This window comes from Notolepis coatsorum (assembly GCF_963971535.1).
Source record: "Notolepis coatsorum genome assembly, chromosome: 6".
NCBI classification, from domain to species: domain Eukaryota; kingdom Metazoa; phylum Chordata; class Actinopteri; order Aulopiformes; family Paralepididae; genus Notolepis; species Notolepis coatsorum.
In genome coordinates this window covers 95144422-95163872 of record NC_140170.1, presented here as the reverse complement: position 1 = coordinate 95163872, position 19451 = coordinate 95144422, and the positions used below count along the sequence as shown (strand labels likewise).

Genomic DNA, 19451 nt, shown 5'->3' with positions numbered 1-19451 from the left:
CCCGGCGGATCTGGTACCACTCCCGAGCGAGGGTCAACCGCATGAGTGTGAGGTGGAGGTACAGGCTTTCGTGAAACTCCGTCCTGATTTGGGAGTCGACCCGCTCGCGATAGCAGAACTCTCACTTTTTGTGGATGGGTCCTGCTATCGGGAGGGGGAAAATTTAAGGTCAGGATACGCCGTCGTACAGTGCAAACCTAACGGAGAAACACTAACAAGAAAGGCCGGACAATGCATGCAACCATGTTCGGCCCAGCTTGCAGAACTAATAGCACTAACAGAAGCATGCATAATAGCTAAAGATCGCACGGTTAACATCTTTACAGACTCTGCGTATGCGCATGGCGTATGCCACCTATTCGCGGCCATTTGGAAGGCAAGAGGCTTTAAGAAATCGGACGGCTCACCGATCCTTCACCACAAGCAGGTTGTGGCGCTTATTCAGGCTGTAAAGTTGCCCAAAAGCATTGCTATCGTAAAGTGCCAGGCACACAGAAAAGACCTGTCCTTTGTGACGACGGGAAACAACGCGGCGGACGAGGCCGCGAAGGCGGCGGCTGCGGTGCCGTCCACGGCTGTTCTGATGTTTGCGGCCGAACTGACGACTGAGGTAACTGAGGATAATTTGAGTGATCTTCAGGACTCAGCCACGCAGGCCGAGAAACAGTCGTGGACGGAGAGGGGGGCTGTAAGGGGGGCAGATGGTCTGTGGAGGAGTCATAACGGTTTGATAGTCGCCTCCATCGATCTTCTGTCCTTAGTGATACCTGAGGCTCATGGTGTTGATCACTGTGGAAGAGCAGAGACCCTGAAACGAATCACGAAAATGGGATTTTGGTCCCCAAAGCTTCAGGCACAAATTGACGTTACACTAGCCAGGTGTTTAACATGCTTACAGGGCAATGTGCGCAAAGGAGTACCGACAGTGGCGGCTTACACACCCCTCCCTGAGGGACCATTCAGACATCTGATTATGGACTATACAGACATGATAACGCCAGTGCAGGGCAAACGATACCTCCTGGTAGTAGAGGACTGCTTTAGTCGCTGGATTGAGGCCATTCCATCTAAACACAAGAACGCGGACACAGTGATCAAGTTCCTGTGTCGCGAGGTCATTCCGAGATTTGGAATTCCCACGATATTACAAAGCGATAATGGCCGCGAGTTCATCGACAAGGTGGTTAAAGGGCTGATGCAGAAATTAGGTATAAGACAGCGCCTTTCCTGTGTCTATAGTCCCGGGTCGCAGGGGAAGGTGGAAAGGGCCAATCTGGTCATTAAAAACAAACTGTTGAAAATCTGTATGCAAACTAAGCTTAACTGGATTGATGCTTTGCCGCTTGCTCTGATGGCTATTAGAAGCAGCGTAAACCGCCAAACACAGCTAACACCGCATGAAATGCTTACAGGCCGCAGCATGCCAGCACCGCCATTTAGACACCTGGCTAGGGGCCCGGCATTAGATATTTTTGAGCAAGATCTGAAAAAATATCTTCAGCAAGTGACTAAAATACATGAAGCTGTGTTTCGACAGGAGCAGAGAAAGGAGAGAAAGGGGGAGAAGGAGGCGGAGAAGGAAGCCACCAAACCGAGACTGATCCCTGGGGACTTGGTCTTCGTAAAGGTCCACAAGAGAAAGTGGTCATCACCCCGGAGAGAGGGCCCGTACGAGGTGATCCGATCGACTGGAACGGCAGTCCAAGTCAAAGGATCAGCGACCTGGTTCCACTTCAATCACTGCATAAAGACCAGCGGCGATCTCTTGGGGGATACAATCGATCGCAGTTATGCAGAACCCGACATGGAGGGTCCGAGACGGCAACTGGAAGGTGCAGTGCCTGCTGATGCTCCCGCAGATGTTGGCAGCAGTGTGCGGACGGTCGGCCGGGCACAACGACGTCATTAAGAACCGTCACGGTCGACCCGTCCTTGAGGATGACGGGTTTGAGTGGGTAGGAGTCCCACGGGGTCCCGCTCAGGCTCAAGTACCAGCAGACTTTCATGACCAGGCTCAGAATCAGGCGCCCCCTTTTCCCTCCATCGAGGAAGGGGGGGAGAAGGTAAGACTACAACCAAACGGGGTGTTTCCCGTAGGACCGCAAGGGCATGTTTTTGATTTTGACCATTCCCCCGTTACAGGCGGGGATACTTACCATTATACTAACGCTTGCAAAAGGAGGGGACCCGGGATGTAGGGGAGGTGGCAGAGGGGCGGTGCACTACTATTTGGAGCATCACGACTAACTGTACGAAAGAAGGAAAGTGTGGACACGGGGTCGTGTTAAAGGGAGTGGATACCAACCCACGGCCTGTAGCTTGCCCTTTTCATGTCCAGGATATGGCACTGGCGGACCAATACTGGCTCTGCGGCGGTAGGAGGTTGAGGAATACACTTCCTTTAGATTGGTCAGGTAGATGTGCCCGGGTTCAGGCGATCATGCCAATGGTGGTCCTACCATTATCAGTGACGGAAGGACCTTCTGAGTCTCCTATCTCTCGAACGAAGCGTAGCTACAAGGCAGACCCAAGGGTGTATCTGGACAGCATAGGACAGCCAAGGGGCATTCCAGCCGAGTTCATGGCTAAGAATGAGATTGCGGCAGGGTTTGAGTCTATTCTGCCATGGATGTCGGTCAATAAGAACACCGGGTGGATCAACTATTTGTTTTACAATCAGCAGCGGTATCTCAATTACACCGAGGAGGCGTTGGATGCAATGGGGGACCAGATGCACGCGACCAGTACGGTGGCGTGGCAGAATAGACAGGCTCTGAACTGGTTAATGGCGGAGAAGGGTGGAGTCTGTTCCATGTTTGGACAGTACTGCTGCACATTCATTCCGACGAATGTGGGGCCAGGGGGAAAGTTCTCCGAGGCCATGGCTAAGCTGAAGGATTTGAGGGAGGAGTTGAGGGGGAATTCTGGCCGGAATGAAGAATGGTGGGGGAGTGGGGTGTTGGAAAGATTGGGACAGTGGGGAAGCATAGTGATGCAGACGGGGATATCCATCGGGGTGGCAGGGTTGATATTGGTTCTCCTTTTCTGTTGTGGTATGCCTCTCTTGGGTAGGCTGGTAACTTCACACGTAACGAGCCAAATGCTGATGGTGGGACAGAAAGAGATTGAGCCACAAATCGGGCCATATCCTCAGCTTTATGCTGCCTTAGAGGGAGACGAGGGGATAGAGGATTAGGGGTATGGTGAGGTAGGGACATTTTCTTTTTGTTGGTTCTTTCCTTTAAGAGTGACGGGGGATGGTCTGAGTGCAGTTTTGTTGGTTTATTCCTTTAACTAGGAATTTTAGTCTGATTTTCTAATGATCCTTCGGCATAGAGATTGCAACCATTGAAAATCATTGCATTGTTTTTTATTTTTTTATTATTTTTTGTTTATTTTACTTGTGGTCCTGGTCAAACCGGAATGGGAAGGGGCATCGGCAGAGTGTCGGTTCTGAGCCTGAGGAAGCATTGAGAAGAAGTGGTCGGGGGATCGGTTCTGGGGACTGGAGGGACAAAGGGGGGGGCTAACGCAGTGGGCAAGATGGGCACCTCCCGTCGAAGATGGGGGGACACGTGGTGAGGTCGGTACCAGCGCCTCCCGTCCAGGCATGGGGACATGCTTCTACGAGGACTGGAGGTGTGGCGTGGTGGTTGCTGTATTGGCAAAATGTGACTTTTGGCAATACGGTGAGGAGACTATGGCGTGGGCATGGAAGGGGGGCTGAGCGATGGACACTGGGACTCAATGTTATGGAAGAGACAATGTCATTTTTTTTTGGGAGGGATGTTCTATGTTTAGTTCTGACGGTCAACTTCTCCTTTCCCTGATGAGAGTCGCGGTTTCCGGCCGGAACTGTGGCTCATTTGGTAAGCGGTGGAGGTTGGGGGGATTTGTCTGTCAGGTTAGGATTATAAATTGGGTTTTTTTTTTTTTTTTTTTTATGTTTTATTATTACTCTTGTTTTGAGCGGTTTTGTGTTTATTGTGAGAACGGTAGTCAGCCTTTGTTGGTCCGTTAGGGGTCCAGTGAATGAAGTAAGGTTTCTTGTTTAGTTAGACGTTCACATTTTCTTGGTTATATGATTTGGGTGGGACTAGGGATAGCCCCAAATGGGGGAATGTTGGGGAAAATGTGTATACGAGGGTGGAGGTAGGAAAGGGGTTAGTCTTGACTAGTTTAATATAGGTCAACTAGCAGGGCTCAAAGACACTAGGGCGACAGTCTGGCTGATGTTCTTAAAACAGCCTCAAGATAGCAGATGGACATTTCAGTACATCATATCGTGTGTTCTAATCTTGTGTCTTTTCTCTCTTACACACATACACAGCACACACACAGACACAGCACACACACACAGACACACACAGTTACACAGCACACACACAGACACACACAGTTACACAGCACACACACAGACACAGACACACACAGTCGCACAGACATACACACCGACACACACACACATTCCCTGTGTCACAATACACACATACAATACACACACGTCTGTACACAGACGCACACACACACAGACACACACACACATACACACACACACACACAAACACACACATCTCACTCTCTCTTCATGTTCTTAATGTTTTACATCATATCGTGTGTGGATATCATATCTTGCTTATCTCTCCTCATGTTCTCTCTCTCTCCGATGTTAAATCTACGTATCATCTTAATGTACGTCATGTCAGATCTGACATGATGTGATACGTCATCATATCTGTCATGGGGGCAGGACTGAGAGGGGATTTAGGGACAGGCAAAGGGTTCCAGGACAGAGTGTTTTTGTTCAAGCTGTGGCGATCATCTTTGACCCATAGCTCTTGCTGTTAAAGAACTTCTTTTCTTAAATAAATTACCTATTTGTTACAATTGGAAATATCGTCTCCTGCTGTGTCAAACAACCTTTCCACAACACTAGCCTTGTTTTTCCCCCACATTAAATTACATTATTCTTAAAACATTACTGTTCTTCTACACAAGGTAGCTTCATTAGCCTCTCACCTAGCCTCGTAGGCAACAGTAGACAGGCTGATCATTTCTCCCATCTCCTTATGGATCTCCTGGAGCCCCTGGACAGGAAAGAGAGTTGGGTAAACAGACGCTACTAGTTTGTATTCCTATAATAGTCGATAAAAAAGAAAAGAAAAAGGAAACTAGACTTTTTAGCATAATTCGATAAACCTGGTTCCCAAGCGTAATTTAGATTTGTTTTTATCTTCTAATTTGCATAACAAAATTGCCACATTTCCACATTTTCTCCAATAACTCTGTAACCAGGGAAGCAAAAATTCATGAATATAAAAAGTGTCTATATCTATGTTTCAAGGGTCAGATAACGTGATTAAAACATGTTTAAAGTAATCAGTGGTTATCTTAATTATTAGTTAATTATTGTTAGTGTTTCAAGCCCTGTGCTAGACATCACAAATACTTCCCTTAGGACTGGTATTTTCCCAGATGCCTTTAAAACAGCAGTTGTAAAACACAATCACAGCTGGACTGGTAATCTGGCATACCGGGCATTTTCCCGTGGGCCGACGCACCTTGGGGCCGATATAATTTGTTTGGTCAACGACCAGCCCATAAAGCAGGGACAGCGGCCCATTGGTTCATTTTCTATTACTGACACTGAGCTGGCCCAATCACATCTCTTACTAAGCCCCACCCCCTCCCTCAGACAGACCTTTCTGTTTCCTGTGTCAGATCAGATGCCGCTGAGAGCATGGCGCCCCGAGCACACTGCTCACGAATTAATTTCACGCGCGGCTCCCTCGTGAGATCGCGCGCCTGGTCAGGCACACTGGACCTACGACTTGAGCGTGCGGAAGCGCACCGAGGAAGGCACATTACATTGGGACAGCTGTAAATGCCTAGTCTATATGCAAAGTCAGTCATTTTAGAATGATGATCAGTGTGACTGTACTCCTGAAAGAGCAGCGTGGAGCCCCAGCAGCAGCAAGAGCTCTCTCTCTCTCCCTCTCTCTCTCTCCCTCTCTCTCTCCCTCTCGCTCTCTCTCTCCCTCTCTCTCTCCATCTCCCCCCCTCTTCCCCCCCCTCTCTATCTGTCTCTGTCGCGACAGACAGGCAACCAGATATAGACAGATAGACAAACAAACAAACAAACAGCCAGACAGACAGGCAACCAGATATGACAGATAGACAAACAAACAGACAGACAGGGCAGGGTACTAACTATAGTAATATTGTTTATTTGCATTGGGAAAGATAGACACATTAGCTGGCTGAACAACATCTATTGAAAGATAGAGAGAAAACGAGAGAGAAAGAGAGAAAGAAAGAGCTGTACTGTAGTGTATACCCAGTGTATACTCAAATAGGATCGAGGCGAAAAAATAGCTTGCCGCTCGCGAGCGCCCTAGCACACGCCCTTATCCGCGCCGCGCCGCTCTGTGTGTTGTTACGCGGCAGAGAGACGCGGCAGAGAGTGACCGCGGCCGCGCATGCGCATGAGGCTCCCCCAGGTGCTCTGAGAGGTGCTCGTTGGTTAATGCCTCAATGCCTCGTTGTGCCTCGTTGTTGGTTAATGTTGTTGGTTAATGCCGCATCGCCGCATCACTTAACGCCGCCATATAACTAACTAATATACTAATACTAATACTAATATACTAATATAATTAACTAATTCGCGACATCTGACAATATCATAATGATGTGTTTTCTATATTATATCCACAATCATTCATCTAAAAAATTGTATGGGCGTAAATACATGTTAAGATATTCAAAATCGTCACAGCAGTATAGTTTGTTTATACTTCAGAAGTATGATATTTGAACATCGTCCCCAAAATGAATGGAAGCGAAATAAAGATAGCTTATTATTAATCAGTCAGCAGCCTCCAGCTATGTTATGACGTTACAAACGCGAAATAACATTATACATTATGCTCCGCGAAATAAAGAGAGCTTATTATTAATCAGTCAGCAGCCTCCAACGGGCGAAATAACATTATACGCGAAATAACATATAACGTTACAATTCAAAATCGTCACAGCAGTATAGTTTGTTTATACTTCAGAAGTATGATATTTGAACATCGTCCCCAAAATGAATGGAAGCGAAATAAAGAGAGCTTATTATTAATCAGTCAGCAGCCTCCAGCGATGTTATGACGTTACAAACGCGAAATAACATTATACATTATGCTCCGCGAAATAAAGAGAGCTTATTATTAATCAGTCAGCAGCCTCCAGCGATGTTATGACGTTACAAACGGGCGAAATAACATTATACATTATGCTCCGCGAAATAACATTATACACTCTGCTGCCGCGTTCGCTGCGCGCTTCATTCATTTAATTTGGGACCTTGCAGGGACCTCTGCTGCCGCGTTCACGGCAAAAGGGGCGGGGGGTCGTGGCCAATCAGAGAAAAGCTGAACACAAGTAGGTTGCCTTTAATATTCACGCGGCCAGGCCAGGCATGGGGGCGTCTCTACATTTCGTAGCTCCATTTCTGCAGACCCCTCTCTGATTGGTTGAACTCCATTTCTGCAGACCCCTCTCTGATTGGCCACTACGCCCATGTGACCGCGGCAGCGCGAGAGAGCTGCAGTGTGGAAATAGGCTGCATTCTATTGCCATTCTCTGCGACAAACTCTAACCTTAACCAACTCCGAAACAGCGCCTAAACTTAACCCTTCTAACCTTAACCAACTCCGAAACAATGCCTAACCTTAACCCTAACCTTAACCAACTCCGAAACAATGCCTAAACTTAACATGCCTAAACTGAACCGGCGAAAGGATGCACGTTAAAAAAGAAAAAAAAAAAGAAAAATTGAAGGGAATCGAACTTGTCACCAACGCACCGCAGGATCCACAGCAAGGCGGCGAACCAGTTGAGCTAGTCGTCGACCTCGATAACCTTACGCGCACCTCCCTCGCGTACCTTAGAGAGGGGCTTCGCTCAACCAATCAGAGAGGGGTCTGCAGAAATGGAGTTCAACCAATCAGAGAGGGGTCTGCAGAAATGGAGCTACGAAATGTAGAGACGCGGCATGGGGGGGGGGGGGGGGGGGTTGTTGTGATTTTTGGTTAGGGCCTACACAACATGCCTATTGAATAGAATACAGGCTATTTTTTATTATTTAATTATTATTATTTATTTATAATAAAAAAAAAAGACATGACCAAAATAAATTAATTAATAAAAGTGATCCAGATTTGGACTGATATGATACTGTAATGAATTCCTGTGATTGTGGTCATAGAGAATTAGTCTTACAGTATGTGCAGGGATCATTTCCAGAAGTATTTAGAAGTAGGTTATATAGGTGACAAGGTGGATTGACTGCTATATCCTGCTATTATTTGATATCAGTATATAGTTATAGATATAGTTCTTCAGACGGATTCCTACGCCACTATAAAACTACATTATCAATGGTTTGGCTGAACAAACAGACAGACAGACAGGCAACCAGATATACAGACAGATAGACAAACAGACAGACAGACAGACAGACAGACAGACAGGCAACCAGATATATAGACAGATAGACAAACAGACAGACAGACAGGCAACCAGATATATAGACAGATAGACAAACAGACAGACAGACAGACAGACAGACAGACAGGCAACCAGATATATAGACAGATAGACAGACAGACAGGCAACCAGATATATAGACAAACAGACAGACAGACAGGCAACCAGATATATAGACAGATAGACAAACAAACAGACAGACAGACAGGCAACCAGATATATAGACAGATATCCAAACAAACAAACAAACAAACAAACAGACAGACAGACAGACAGGCAACCAGATATATAGACAGATAGACAAACAAACAAACAGACAGACAGACACTGGGGGTTGGGCGGGGTACTACTAAGTATAGTAATATGGTTTATTTGCATTGGGAAAGATACAGACACATTAGCTGGTTGAACAACATCTGTATGTGTGGTAATAATGCAGATATTGAGTGTATTTCAGTGAAAATGCGCGTGGCGCACGCCTCCCGCGCCGCCTCGAATCCAACCAAAGCGGAAATGACCGCTTGCGGCCAGTGTGCACAGCTACGTCCGTTAACATGGGAGCGGAAGTGAAGCGGCGGTCGCCCGTCCGTCCGCCTTGAATCGTGTCTGGTCTGCCGGGGCCGTGACAGGGCCGAGGGACAGAGTGAGCAGGGGGAGGAGAGTGTAGCGGTAAGCAGGGAGTAGTATTGTTTTGCTTGGCTTTGGCAATGTAAATGTATATTTCCCATGTCAATAAAGCCCCTTTGGAAAGCCAACCTCCTAGGCAAAGATAGTCTCAGGCAGGCTACTAGCAAATAGCCTAGTACTCTGCCACTTTGACTATGGTAGCGTGTCTTGGTTTGAGGGCCTGACAGAGACCATAAAAAAGAAGCTTCAGGTTTCCCAAAATAAGTTGGTAAGGGTGGTAATGGGTCTTGGCCCCCGCACCCACATAGGGAGGAGTCACTTCCAGGAGCTTAACTGGCTTCCTGTGGAGGCCACCGCCAGAGTTACTCAGCTCAGACTCAACATAGTGCACAATATTATAAACCAAAGGTCCCCTAGATACCTCCAGATCTACTTCACCCCGGTCAGTGAATTCCACAACCACAGAACTAGAGCAAGCTTAGCAAACCTGAAGCCTACTTCTTTCCGTTCCAAACTGGGCCAGTGCTCCATTACTTTCTATGGAGCCCAGGATTGGAACAAGCTGCCTATGCCCATCAAGCAGAGCTCGAGCCTCCACAGCTTCAAGAGAAGCATCAGGAAGTGGCTCATGGACAGAATAGAGGAATAGCCCCCTATACTTTGAATGGGTTTCTAATCAGTTTTTAGTTATTGTGTGATATACATTTTTTGTTATAGGTTAGTCTTCTAATGTTTTAAATGTATGTGTTTTGTGTCATTGTCGTGTTTTTGGGACCATGACGGAAATAAGGGTCTTACTCTTTCTCATGTTATCCTTTGGATCCTTGTTGTGTGTTTTTAATCCATCAATAAAATTAAATAAAATCAGCAAGGGACTTTTTAAATCTTATCAACTCTTTTAATTTGGTGCAGTCTGTGACTGGTCCTACACAAAAACATGGACACACCCTGGACTTGATCTTGTCCTGTGGTTTACCTGTCTCTAACGTTGAAATTTGTGATGCCATTATTTCTTATCACAAACCGTCTTATTTGAGATTTCTATCCTGTGTCATACTGCTATACAAACTAAGTGCACCACCCCAGCTTTGTCGTGTGATTAACCCCTCTACTGTCGCTCAGTTCTCTGTTTCTTTTAATAATACAGTCGAGAGTGTCTCAGAGCTCTCAGACTGTAACACAGATGAGATTAACTCATTTAGCTCCATCTGTCAAATCGCCCCACTCAAAGACAGGCGGCCGAAGCCAAAAACCGAGCCATGGGTGAATGATATACTCGAGCTGCCTGACAGGAATGGAGGAAAGCTGAACGAAAATGGAGGAAAGATAAGCTGCAGGTTTCTTATATTTTAAAGGATAGTTGTTGTAAATACCAGAATATTGCCAAAGCCCCAAAAAATAAGTATTTTGCTGACATTGTTGAAAACAACTGTCACAAGCCCTGTGTCCTTTTTAACACTCAACTCTGTTTTAACCCCCCCCCCCCCCCCAATCCAGCTGTAGTGAAACCTCTGCTGAAACATGTGAAGCGTTTTAAAATGTCTTTGTTGACAAGATTACAACTATTAGAGCCTGTATTTTACCTCCTTCTTATGACCCATCTATTCCTGTAAACTGCTCTGCTGTTTTTAGTCATTTTAAGCCAATGTCACTCCCCTGTCTGAAGAAGATTATTGCTCAAATGAAGCCATCTGGCTCCCCCCTCGGTTTTTTAAAGAGGTCTGGGACACCATTGGACCATGTCCCTACATTGGTAAACACTAGCTTGTCCCTAGGAGAGGTACCAGCAAGCTTGAAACAGGCAGTGGTACAGCCCTTGCTCAAAAAGCCTAGTCTGGACACCTCTGTCTTTTAAAATGTTAGACCTATCTCTAAGCTCCCTTTTATTTCCAAGATTTTAGAGAAAGTGGTAGCCATCCAACTAGTCATTTTTAAATACACACAGCATTTTTGAGGTATTCCAGTCAGGTTTTAAAGCCCTCCACAGCACAGAGTCAGCTCTACTGAGAGTGTTAAATGATCTTTTGTTAGCAGCTGACTCTGAGAACTCCATCTTCCTTGTTTTATTGGATCTCACAGCTGCTTTTGATACAGTAGAACACTCCATCCTCATCTCCCGCCTAGAGCACCATGTGGGCATTAGAGGTACTGCTCTAGAGTGGTTCAGGTCATATCTGTCGGATAGGAGCTTTTCTTTGCGTCATCTTCTGCTTCCCTCCCCTGTGGTGTACCTCAAGGTTCCATCCCCTTAGGGTCTATTATTAAGAACCATGGCATCTCATTCCACTTGCATGATGACGCTTTCGCATTGAATTGTGGGCGGGATCAGTTTGTAGTCTTTAGGCAGCTAGATCGGTAAAGTTAGCTATAGACCACTGCACTTCCGTGTTACATTGAAATCGGGGAGGAGAGAGCGGGGGGAGCAAATGAATGAATGTGGATGAGAGCCTTGATGTAAGTGGTTGCAGCTACGGCTGTGGGGGTGCTAGAGACATGATCCAATAGACTTTTTGTGAGGATTGGTTCATTCCCCGCCACAGGCTTCCTAAGGTACTGTGATGATTGGTTCATTTCCCGCCACACGCTCCGCTCCTTTAAGGTACTGTGTTGATTGATGCATTCCCCGCCACACGCTCCGCTCCTTTAAGGTGCTGTGTTGATTGGTGCATTCCCCGCCACACGCTTTTGGAGCAAGTATCAATTCCAGCGCGCACCTGTCATCGTTTTTGATTAGCGCCCCAGAGGCTTTTTATACTGGGACTTCCCTTCAATCGAGGTCGGGTCGCTTTGAATACTTCTGTTTCTGCCTGTTGTTCCCCATTGCTGTGCCTCGTCTACTCTCCCTCCAGGACATCTGTGGATTGCCGCTGGTGAAGACCTTGTCCCCCGTTTTAAGCTGCGCCTCGTTTACCGCTTTACTCCTGCGCTTTGGTGAGTTTGAACCAAACCCTTTTTTGGACGATTCTGTTTTGTGTGTTTTGAAGAACACTGAAGAGTCTATTTTTGCTTACACTTGACTCAGCTAAGTTGTGTGTTAAAGGAGACACTGAAGATTATCATTTGCTTGCACTGGACTCAGCTGGGGTGTGTGTTTAGAAGAGACACAGAAGTTTATTGTTTTTGTTTTGCACTGACCCTCAGCTAAATTGTGTGTTGTGGTGAACACTGAAGATATCGTTTTGTTTGTTCTGGACTCAGCTAAGAGAGGAGGAGACCGCACTGCCTCTGTGTGATGTGGACTGTTATTTACCTCTCTCTCTCTCTCTCTTTTCCACCTCGAGTTGAAGCTGGGAGTATCTGCAGAGCCGCTTCAGCGTCAATACCGTTTCCCCACCTCGAACACCAAGAGGATCTGCAGAGCCGCAGATAACTCTGCTGAAGGCAGTCTCCCTTTGTTTCAAGATTGTTACTTGCTCCTTTTTGACTCTGAAAATAAATACGCCCTAGTATTTGGCTAACTCTGAACTACCTGTCTGTGCCGTGCGTTTGAGGTCGGTTTCAAACCCTAAAATTTTTATGCGCCTGAGTTTCCTGAACACGGCGCGACCCATTCCTAATCGATCAGAACTAAATCGTCCGATTTACATCACGGCTCTCATCCACATTCATTCATTTGCTCCCCCCGCTCTCTCCTCCCCGATTTCAATGTAACGCGGAGATTCAGGGTTGGGGGGGGCACACCCCAAAATCTGACCAATGAGTGACAGTTTGCTCGCGCGCGTTTGTTTTGGTCCGCTGTTAACACAGCCGTGTGAACACAAACGAACTAAGGGACAAGTGCAACATTGTATCATTATAGTCCCTGTGTCTCCCTGAATCGGAACAAAGCAAACAAACTACAGGTGTGAAAACGCCCTAAAGCTTGGCTGGCTCTGAACTTTTAAAATTGTAATGACAAAAAAACTGAGGTCATTATGTTTGGACCAGGCGGGCCTGGTACCGCACCTCCAGACATGGGTGTCCTTGACTCATGTGTCAAACCCATAGTCACCAACCTGGGTGTCAAAATAGACAAACAAATTAACTCTGTGGTTAGGTCCAGTTTCTTCCAGCTGAAGCAACTATCCAAGGTCAAGCTTCTTCTCTCCTTTAAAGACTTTGAAAGAGTTATGCATGCCTTTGTGACAACAACATGGCTGGACTACTGTAATGCGCTCTATGTTGGCGTTGGCCAGGCCTCGCTGTCGCGTCTTCAGCGGGTCCAAAACGCTGCTGCTCGGCTGTTGACAGGGACACGCAAATGGGAGCACATCACTCCTGTCCTCGCCTCCCTTCATTGGCTGCCTGTGCAGTTTAGGGTCAATTTTAAGATCCTGCTGTTTGCTTATAAAGCAATGAATGGTCTGGCCCCACCCTACCTCACCAAGATACTGCACCCCTACACCCCATCACGGTCTCTGAGGTCTGCTGACCAGTCCCTCCTTGTTGTCCCTAAATCCAGGCTAAAAAACAGGGGGGACCGTGCATTTGTGGTTGCAGCCCCCAAATTGTGGAACGAGTTGCCCCCCCACATTAGGCTGGCCCCAACACTCCCAGTGTTTAAGTCCCATCTTAAAACACATTTGTTCTCCCTAGCTTTAAAAAAAGATTTAGTCTGCTGCTGTAATTTAGTTTGTAGGTCTCTGTACTTTGTATTGTGTTTGTGTTTTTTACTATATTATGGTTTTTACTGTGAAGCACTTTGGTCAACCATGTTGTTTTTAAATGTGCTATACAAATAACGTTGGATTGGATTGGATGTCATCTGCGGTCTGCCGGCGGACCCCTCGGGCTAAAGAGGTTAAGATGTTAGATCCTAATGAAAAAACAATGTTATTTAACACACTGTGCCAAAAACGGCTTTTTACATGTGTGGCCGCCGGCGGTTGAGTGCCATAAACGTAAAATGTCGTTTTTGGATCGTTTGATCTTTTTACTTTGATCCCCGCTCTACACAGTTTGCCCAGAGCGATCTGCATCATTTAGGCACGTCCCGACACATTGGAACTGCATTCTGATCGACTATCACCAGGTGGCAGTATCATCCTGTGTCTGAACTGCATGGGGCTCTGGGCTGATAGTCAGCTTTACTTTCAGTTTCTCCTCACGAGTGGCCCCTCCTTCTCCTGGGACAGAAATTCACAGTCCTCGCCTCGGAGGATTCAGTTGCATAAGCGTATTTGACCATCAAAATGTGTATAGGCATATACACTGGTAATCGCGATGGCGATGCGATCACTTGGAATTATTCTTTTGGAATACCTTCTGGCTAAGGTAAGGTACATTCTATGTCTATTTTACCTAATCTGAAACGTGTTTTTCTAACGATCACAGTTCTGTGTTTCAACGGACGAAAAACATGCTCGGCAAACGCGATCATAGTTTTGAGTTAAAACGACCCCCCCCCCCCCCCCTTGATGATTTTGTGATGATACATATATACAAGTCATATACCTTTGATATGGGAGTATTCAGGGTTTCAGGGGATCAGCCAGAACGGTTTGGGCTTATTGCACATAACGTGTTTTATCTCGCGTGTGGAAACAAACTATTATTCCCATGCTGGACTACAAGTAATGTTTGTCAAAATGAGCCACACTGTGTCTCATACAGCTATAATACAGAACGTTAGGTTATGACTATAACCAAGTTCTGTTAGTTAGGGGCGATGCTTGGCTTCGCCTTCTGCACTATCTCGCGTACGTGCACGCGTACTGAATAAACCACAAATGTACCTCTAATACCAGTATTAGTCTGACCACACCCCTCATCAGCTTACCTTCATAAGCAGGTGTGTGGTCACCTGCTCTCCTCCTTCCCAAGCTTTCACCACAAGGTGAGGTCAAGGGCTGCAGCGGCCGTCCGAAGCCAAGCATCGCCCCTAACTAACAGAACTTGGTTATAGTCATAACCTAACGTTCTGTATCGTTAGTGGCTTAGCTTGGCTTCGCCTTCTGCACAAGGGAGGCCAAGCGGAGCCACTTGGCTGACAAATACACCCCGCTGACAGCCCCCCAAAACCATCAGAACAGGGAGGGCCGAGCCCCCCCGACCCCCCCTAATGGAGGGTAGCCCCCCTATTAGGGACGTCACGGGAGGGCGACGGACCCGACCGTGCGAAGAGGCACTCAAGCAACTCAACGCACAGGGTGAGCAGACCGTGGCTTGACCCACGACTACACACACGCACAACCCGCATGCCACCCGGGAACGCACGGAGGAACAACCTCGTTACTGCCCTCAGAATCACGGGGTCAAGGGCAAACCCAACCCCGTGGCAAGGCCGTAGCAGCGGAGCACGAAGGAAGACCCAGACCCACCAAAAGGACTGGACTCCCTGGAATGGGGGCCCGGAGAAGTCCATGATGCCAGCATCAAGACCCCACCAGGTGGGCACGTAGTGCCCCGCCCCCCACATCGCCAGCGTATTCGGACAAAGGCCCCTCAGTTACTGCACCTGGTATTCCCAGGCGGAACCAACCAGGCCAGTAAGCCGAGCGGGCCCCGTCCCCCCAATAGTACACCGCCTGGCACACTGACCCTGCAGAATAGGCAGTCAGCATGGCCGTAAGCACACAAAAAAGGTTAACCAACGGAAGCAGGCAGCGCACCGGGGAAAAACCAGGCAACAGGCTGTTAACCCTAGCCTGGAGACTGCGGACGAGACAGGCGCCAGAGGGGACAGCTGAACACAGCCGCCCCGGCGGAAGGAGCGTAAGCTGGCGGTGTTGCATGACCAAGCCTCCATTTAACAACCCCCACCCAGAGGGGTCGAGGCAGAGAAGGCTGACACGATTGGCAGACGTCATGAACGTGCAGGGGCACCCTCAACCGGTGAACCCGGGAGTTGACACTGCTCCAACACACCAGGGAACCAACCACCTCGGTGTTACCCAATGCGGTGGTTGTTCCTATAACCCCTCAAGAAAAAACTCCAAAACACACCTGCGGGTATACACCGGCTATACCGCAGTACAAGTGTTTCAGTTTCCAAAAAGGGTTAACCCAGGCCTACGGGTCGCAAACATCACTTCGGACCGGGCCTGGCGGTACGGGAAGCACAGGGTCACCAGAGGAGGTCAAAAAACCACCCCCACAGGCCCCTCTTCGCCATGCGTGAGAGAGGAGCGAAAAACAATGGAGAACCAGCCCCTAAGCACACCGTACCTGGTATTCCCCGGCGGTCTCCCAACCAAGTACTAACCAGGACCAACCTGTGTAGCGGCCGAGATCCGACGAGATCGAGCGCGTACAGAATGGCATGGCTGTAAGCCATGACGACAGTGCTGAGTAAAAACATACCCAACCAGGGTCTCCATAGCGCTTAACCCTGTGACACCCAGACCGACCTGGCATTTTTCCCCCTGAAAAAAGCCCAAGTCCCTCAGGGTACCAGAACAGCAGATCTGCATCCCCGGCGGACAACGGGTTCAACTGATCTGGACCAGCGTGACCAGAACCAGTCCCGTGCCCTAACCACGCCGACATGCCCCAGGAAAAGGGCAGATATGCGTGTTGATCTTAACATGAAAAGAAGGCGCCACCCAGACGTCGGGACGAACCGCGCCTGGTGGCCCACCCCAAGGGCGTGAGACCCCACTACATATGTTCAGATCCATCCCGTCATCATCCCCCAGACATGAACGAGGATCCGTCGACAACCCACCCAGGTCATGGGATGTGGTCGCCGGAAGAGGAAAAACCCCCATCTCAGTTGCTTTATAAAAACGCTGTTTCAACCACAAGCAACTAAGGCGTGCCAGTCAATCGCCTGTTTACAGCGAGCTAGCACTATACGTGCGTCGGGACACACCCCCATCAATGAACAGGCTATTTAGACCTGCCATTGAATCCCCAAGGCGCCCAGGGGAACGACAAGAGGGGTGTGACACTCCCTAACTCCAACACTTCTGGAATAGAAAGAAGGAAGCATCAACAGTATGTATCCCAGTCTACACAGCCGGGGTAAAAAATGTTCACATTTTTACATCCCACCACCCTCCCATAGGAAAGAGACGGGGATCCCCAGAGAGACTTCCCACGCGAGCTGTACAGATTGAAAAGAATATATTGCACCTTGAGCCATGTAAAAAACTGGTTTTAGGGCCTCCGGGGAAGAGGCACCGAACCCATACACACTCAATAAACGAATTGAATCGAATATACATACAATAGAAAAGGACCCTTCTAGAGGGTCCACTCACTTTGACAATCTGAGGAGGAAGGCTCTGTACTCTGATGGAGGCTTCCTCACATGGATCACATGGAAGAAGGAGTCCGAACTCACAGAAGGCCTGAGTAGGCGCTTGGTGAGGAGGAGCCCTGACCACCCCCCCTGAAAACAGATCCATCACATGGACCTGAACAGCACACGGAAGTCCTACCAACAGAGACGCGCACGGTGACGTACTCTATGGCGGGGGAATTCCTGCGGTGCACACGCCCAATATACCAGGCCGTGGGACCAGGAACTCCCTCCCCCCCCCCCCCCCCCCCCCCCCCGTAACGTGCCGAACCGCCACGTGACGGGAACCTTGAAGGACAGGGGGTGTACCCCTGACCGACAGAACAATGGGGAGAGGAAAGGTTACCAGTTCACCCCTTTACGACCCCACACCCATGATACGACGTAACGACAAAAAGAGAATATGACACAGTCATAGTCAGCTCTATGAAGCGTTTCACAGCTCCACACAGCGCACGAGCTAACCTGCTATCTGATTTTTACTAAGGAAAAACACAGAATAGAGAGGGCTCTAAGAACCCCGGTCCAACATACACATGTGCTTCTGTGGCCAGTACAACCCAGTTGTAGGTCACATGACACACACAACCCATCATCATCACAATGAGAGAATACATCATTCTTGATTAGTATCGACCACAGGCCTTGCTAAGCACACGACAGCAACCAAACCAATTTCCCTTTAGGAAATAAGTTTCTCCAGCAGATTTAGCACAACCTCAGCAATCAAGCTGAGAGTTACATCGTATCCCTACCACACAAAAGACACAATTAATGCACAACATGTCTGATAGGAGGTGATAAAGTCCCCAGGGAACCGGGGGGGGGAAAACACAATCCTCCTATTTTACCCTCAACACGGCCAGTTAAAACAGGAAAACCTGTTAATGTGTGAACTCACTGTCCATTGTCATTACAGTCTGAGAAAGAACATTCTTTTACTCACTCGTCACCAAGCATAGCTTCATAGGTTAGTTGCCTTAGTAGTGAGTACACGGTACACATAAACACCATGATGTTTCTCACACAACAACCAGATCAATACATCACGACCTGCACGGAGAAGCTACTGCCAGTGACAAAAACAGCTCACACACAACCCGCAACGTATCTCAAATGCATTGCAACAACACACGTTTTGGGAAAAAACACCGTCATTCACAATACATTTAGCAAGGTAAAACCAGAAGACGTGTTATGAGGGTCTGGCCAACCCCGTACCTGCCCGGAACGCAGATCAGCGAAGTGCAGTCATAAGCCACCGTAGAACACAGCCCTCTTTGTTGACGCAATCCCCGTCTAGGCTCAGGCAGGGTTGACGAACATCCCCTGTCAAAGATGACGTCGTGGTCAAGAGTGTAAAACATGTTAAAAATCAAAGCACGTTCAACAGAATAGCATCAAGCTAACGGCTGCTCCAACCGTTCTGGTGCTATCGCTTCCGCTCGCGAGACGCCGTCTACGACGCACGCGATCAGGAGCGAGCTCCCGGCGGCGCGCGAGAAGCCTAAGCTACCCCGCGCCAGGCCACCGACCGGCTAACCGTAAGCTATGAACATGTAAACAATGACATAACACTCACCCAGACAGGCCGCCGTTCTGAACCCTCCTCACTTTTTAAGAGAAAAGAGAAAACAAGACGTCAACACCGCTTCACAACGGTGACATTAACACGTCCGGCGGAATCAGCACAGTACCAACTGGCCTGTATAGCTGACTTTGAACATGAATCTGCCGCTATCGCACATTACATGCACATATCCCCTCGTGAAGGAATACTCTCATTTGGATATGAAAGATGGGGTCTTAACACGGTGACAGAGAGAATCCACTCGTCCAGAACACACAGGGATCACCAGTGTCAATGGTCGCGGCCCACTAGTTAAAACTATAATGGTCGCCAGACCAAGGCCTTCTGTCGCCTAGACGGCTAAACAAAGGACCCTAGCCTGGGGCCGGTTTCCATAAACTTTGTCTAGTAGCCCCCATAGCACTAACAGACAAGTGGAGCCCGCCAGCAAACACTACTCACCCAACCTGGAACGCACCGCTCCTCACAACAGCGGCA

General features: G+C 48.1%; 1 protein-coding gene across 1 annotated transcript in view; it reads right to left on the bottom strand.

The window, feature by feature from the left end:
* The window catches only part of odad1 (outer dynein arm docking complex subunit 1), a 56836-nt gene that overhangs the window by 28231 nt on the left and 9154 nt on the right, over positions 1-19451 (bottom strand). The window contains exon 6 of the mRNA XM_084316611.1: positions 5020-5087. Coding sequence (XP_084172737.1) covers positions 5020-5087 — 68 coding nt within the window. The remainder of the gene's footprint in view (positions 1-5019; positions 5088-19451) is intronic.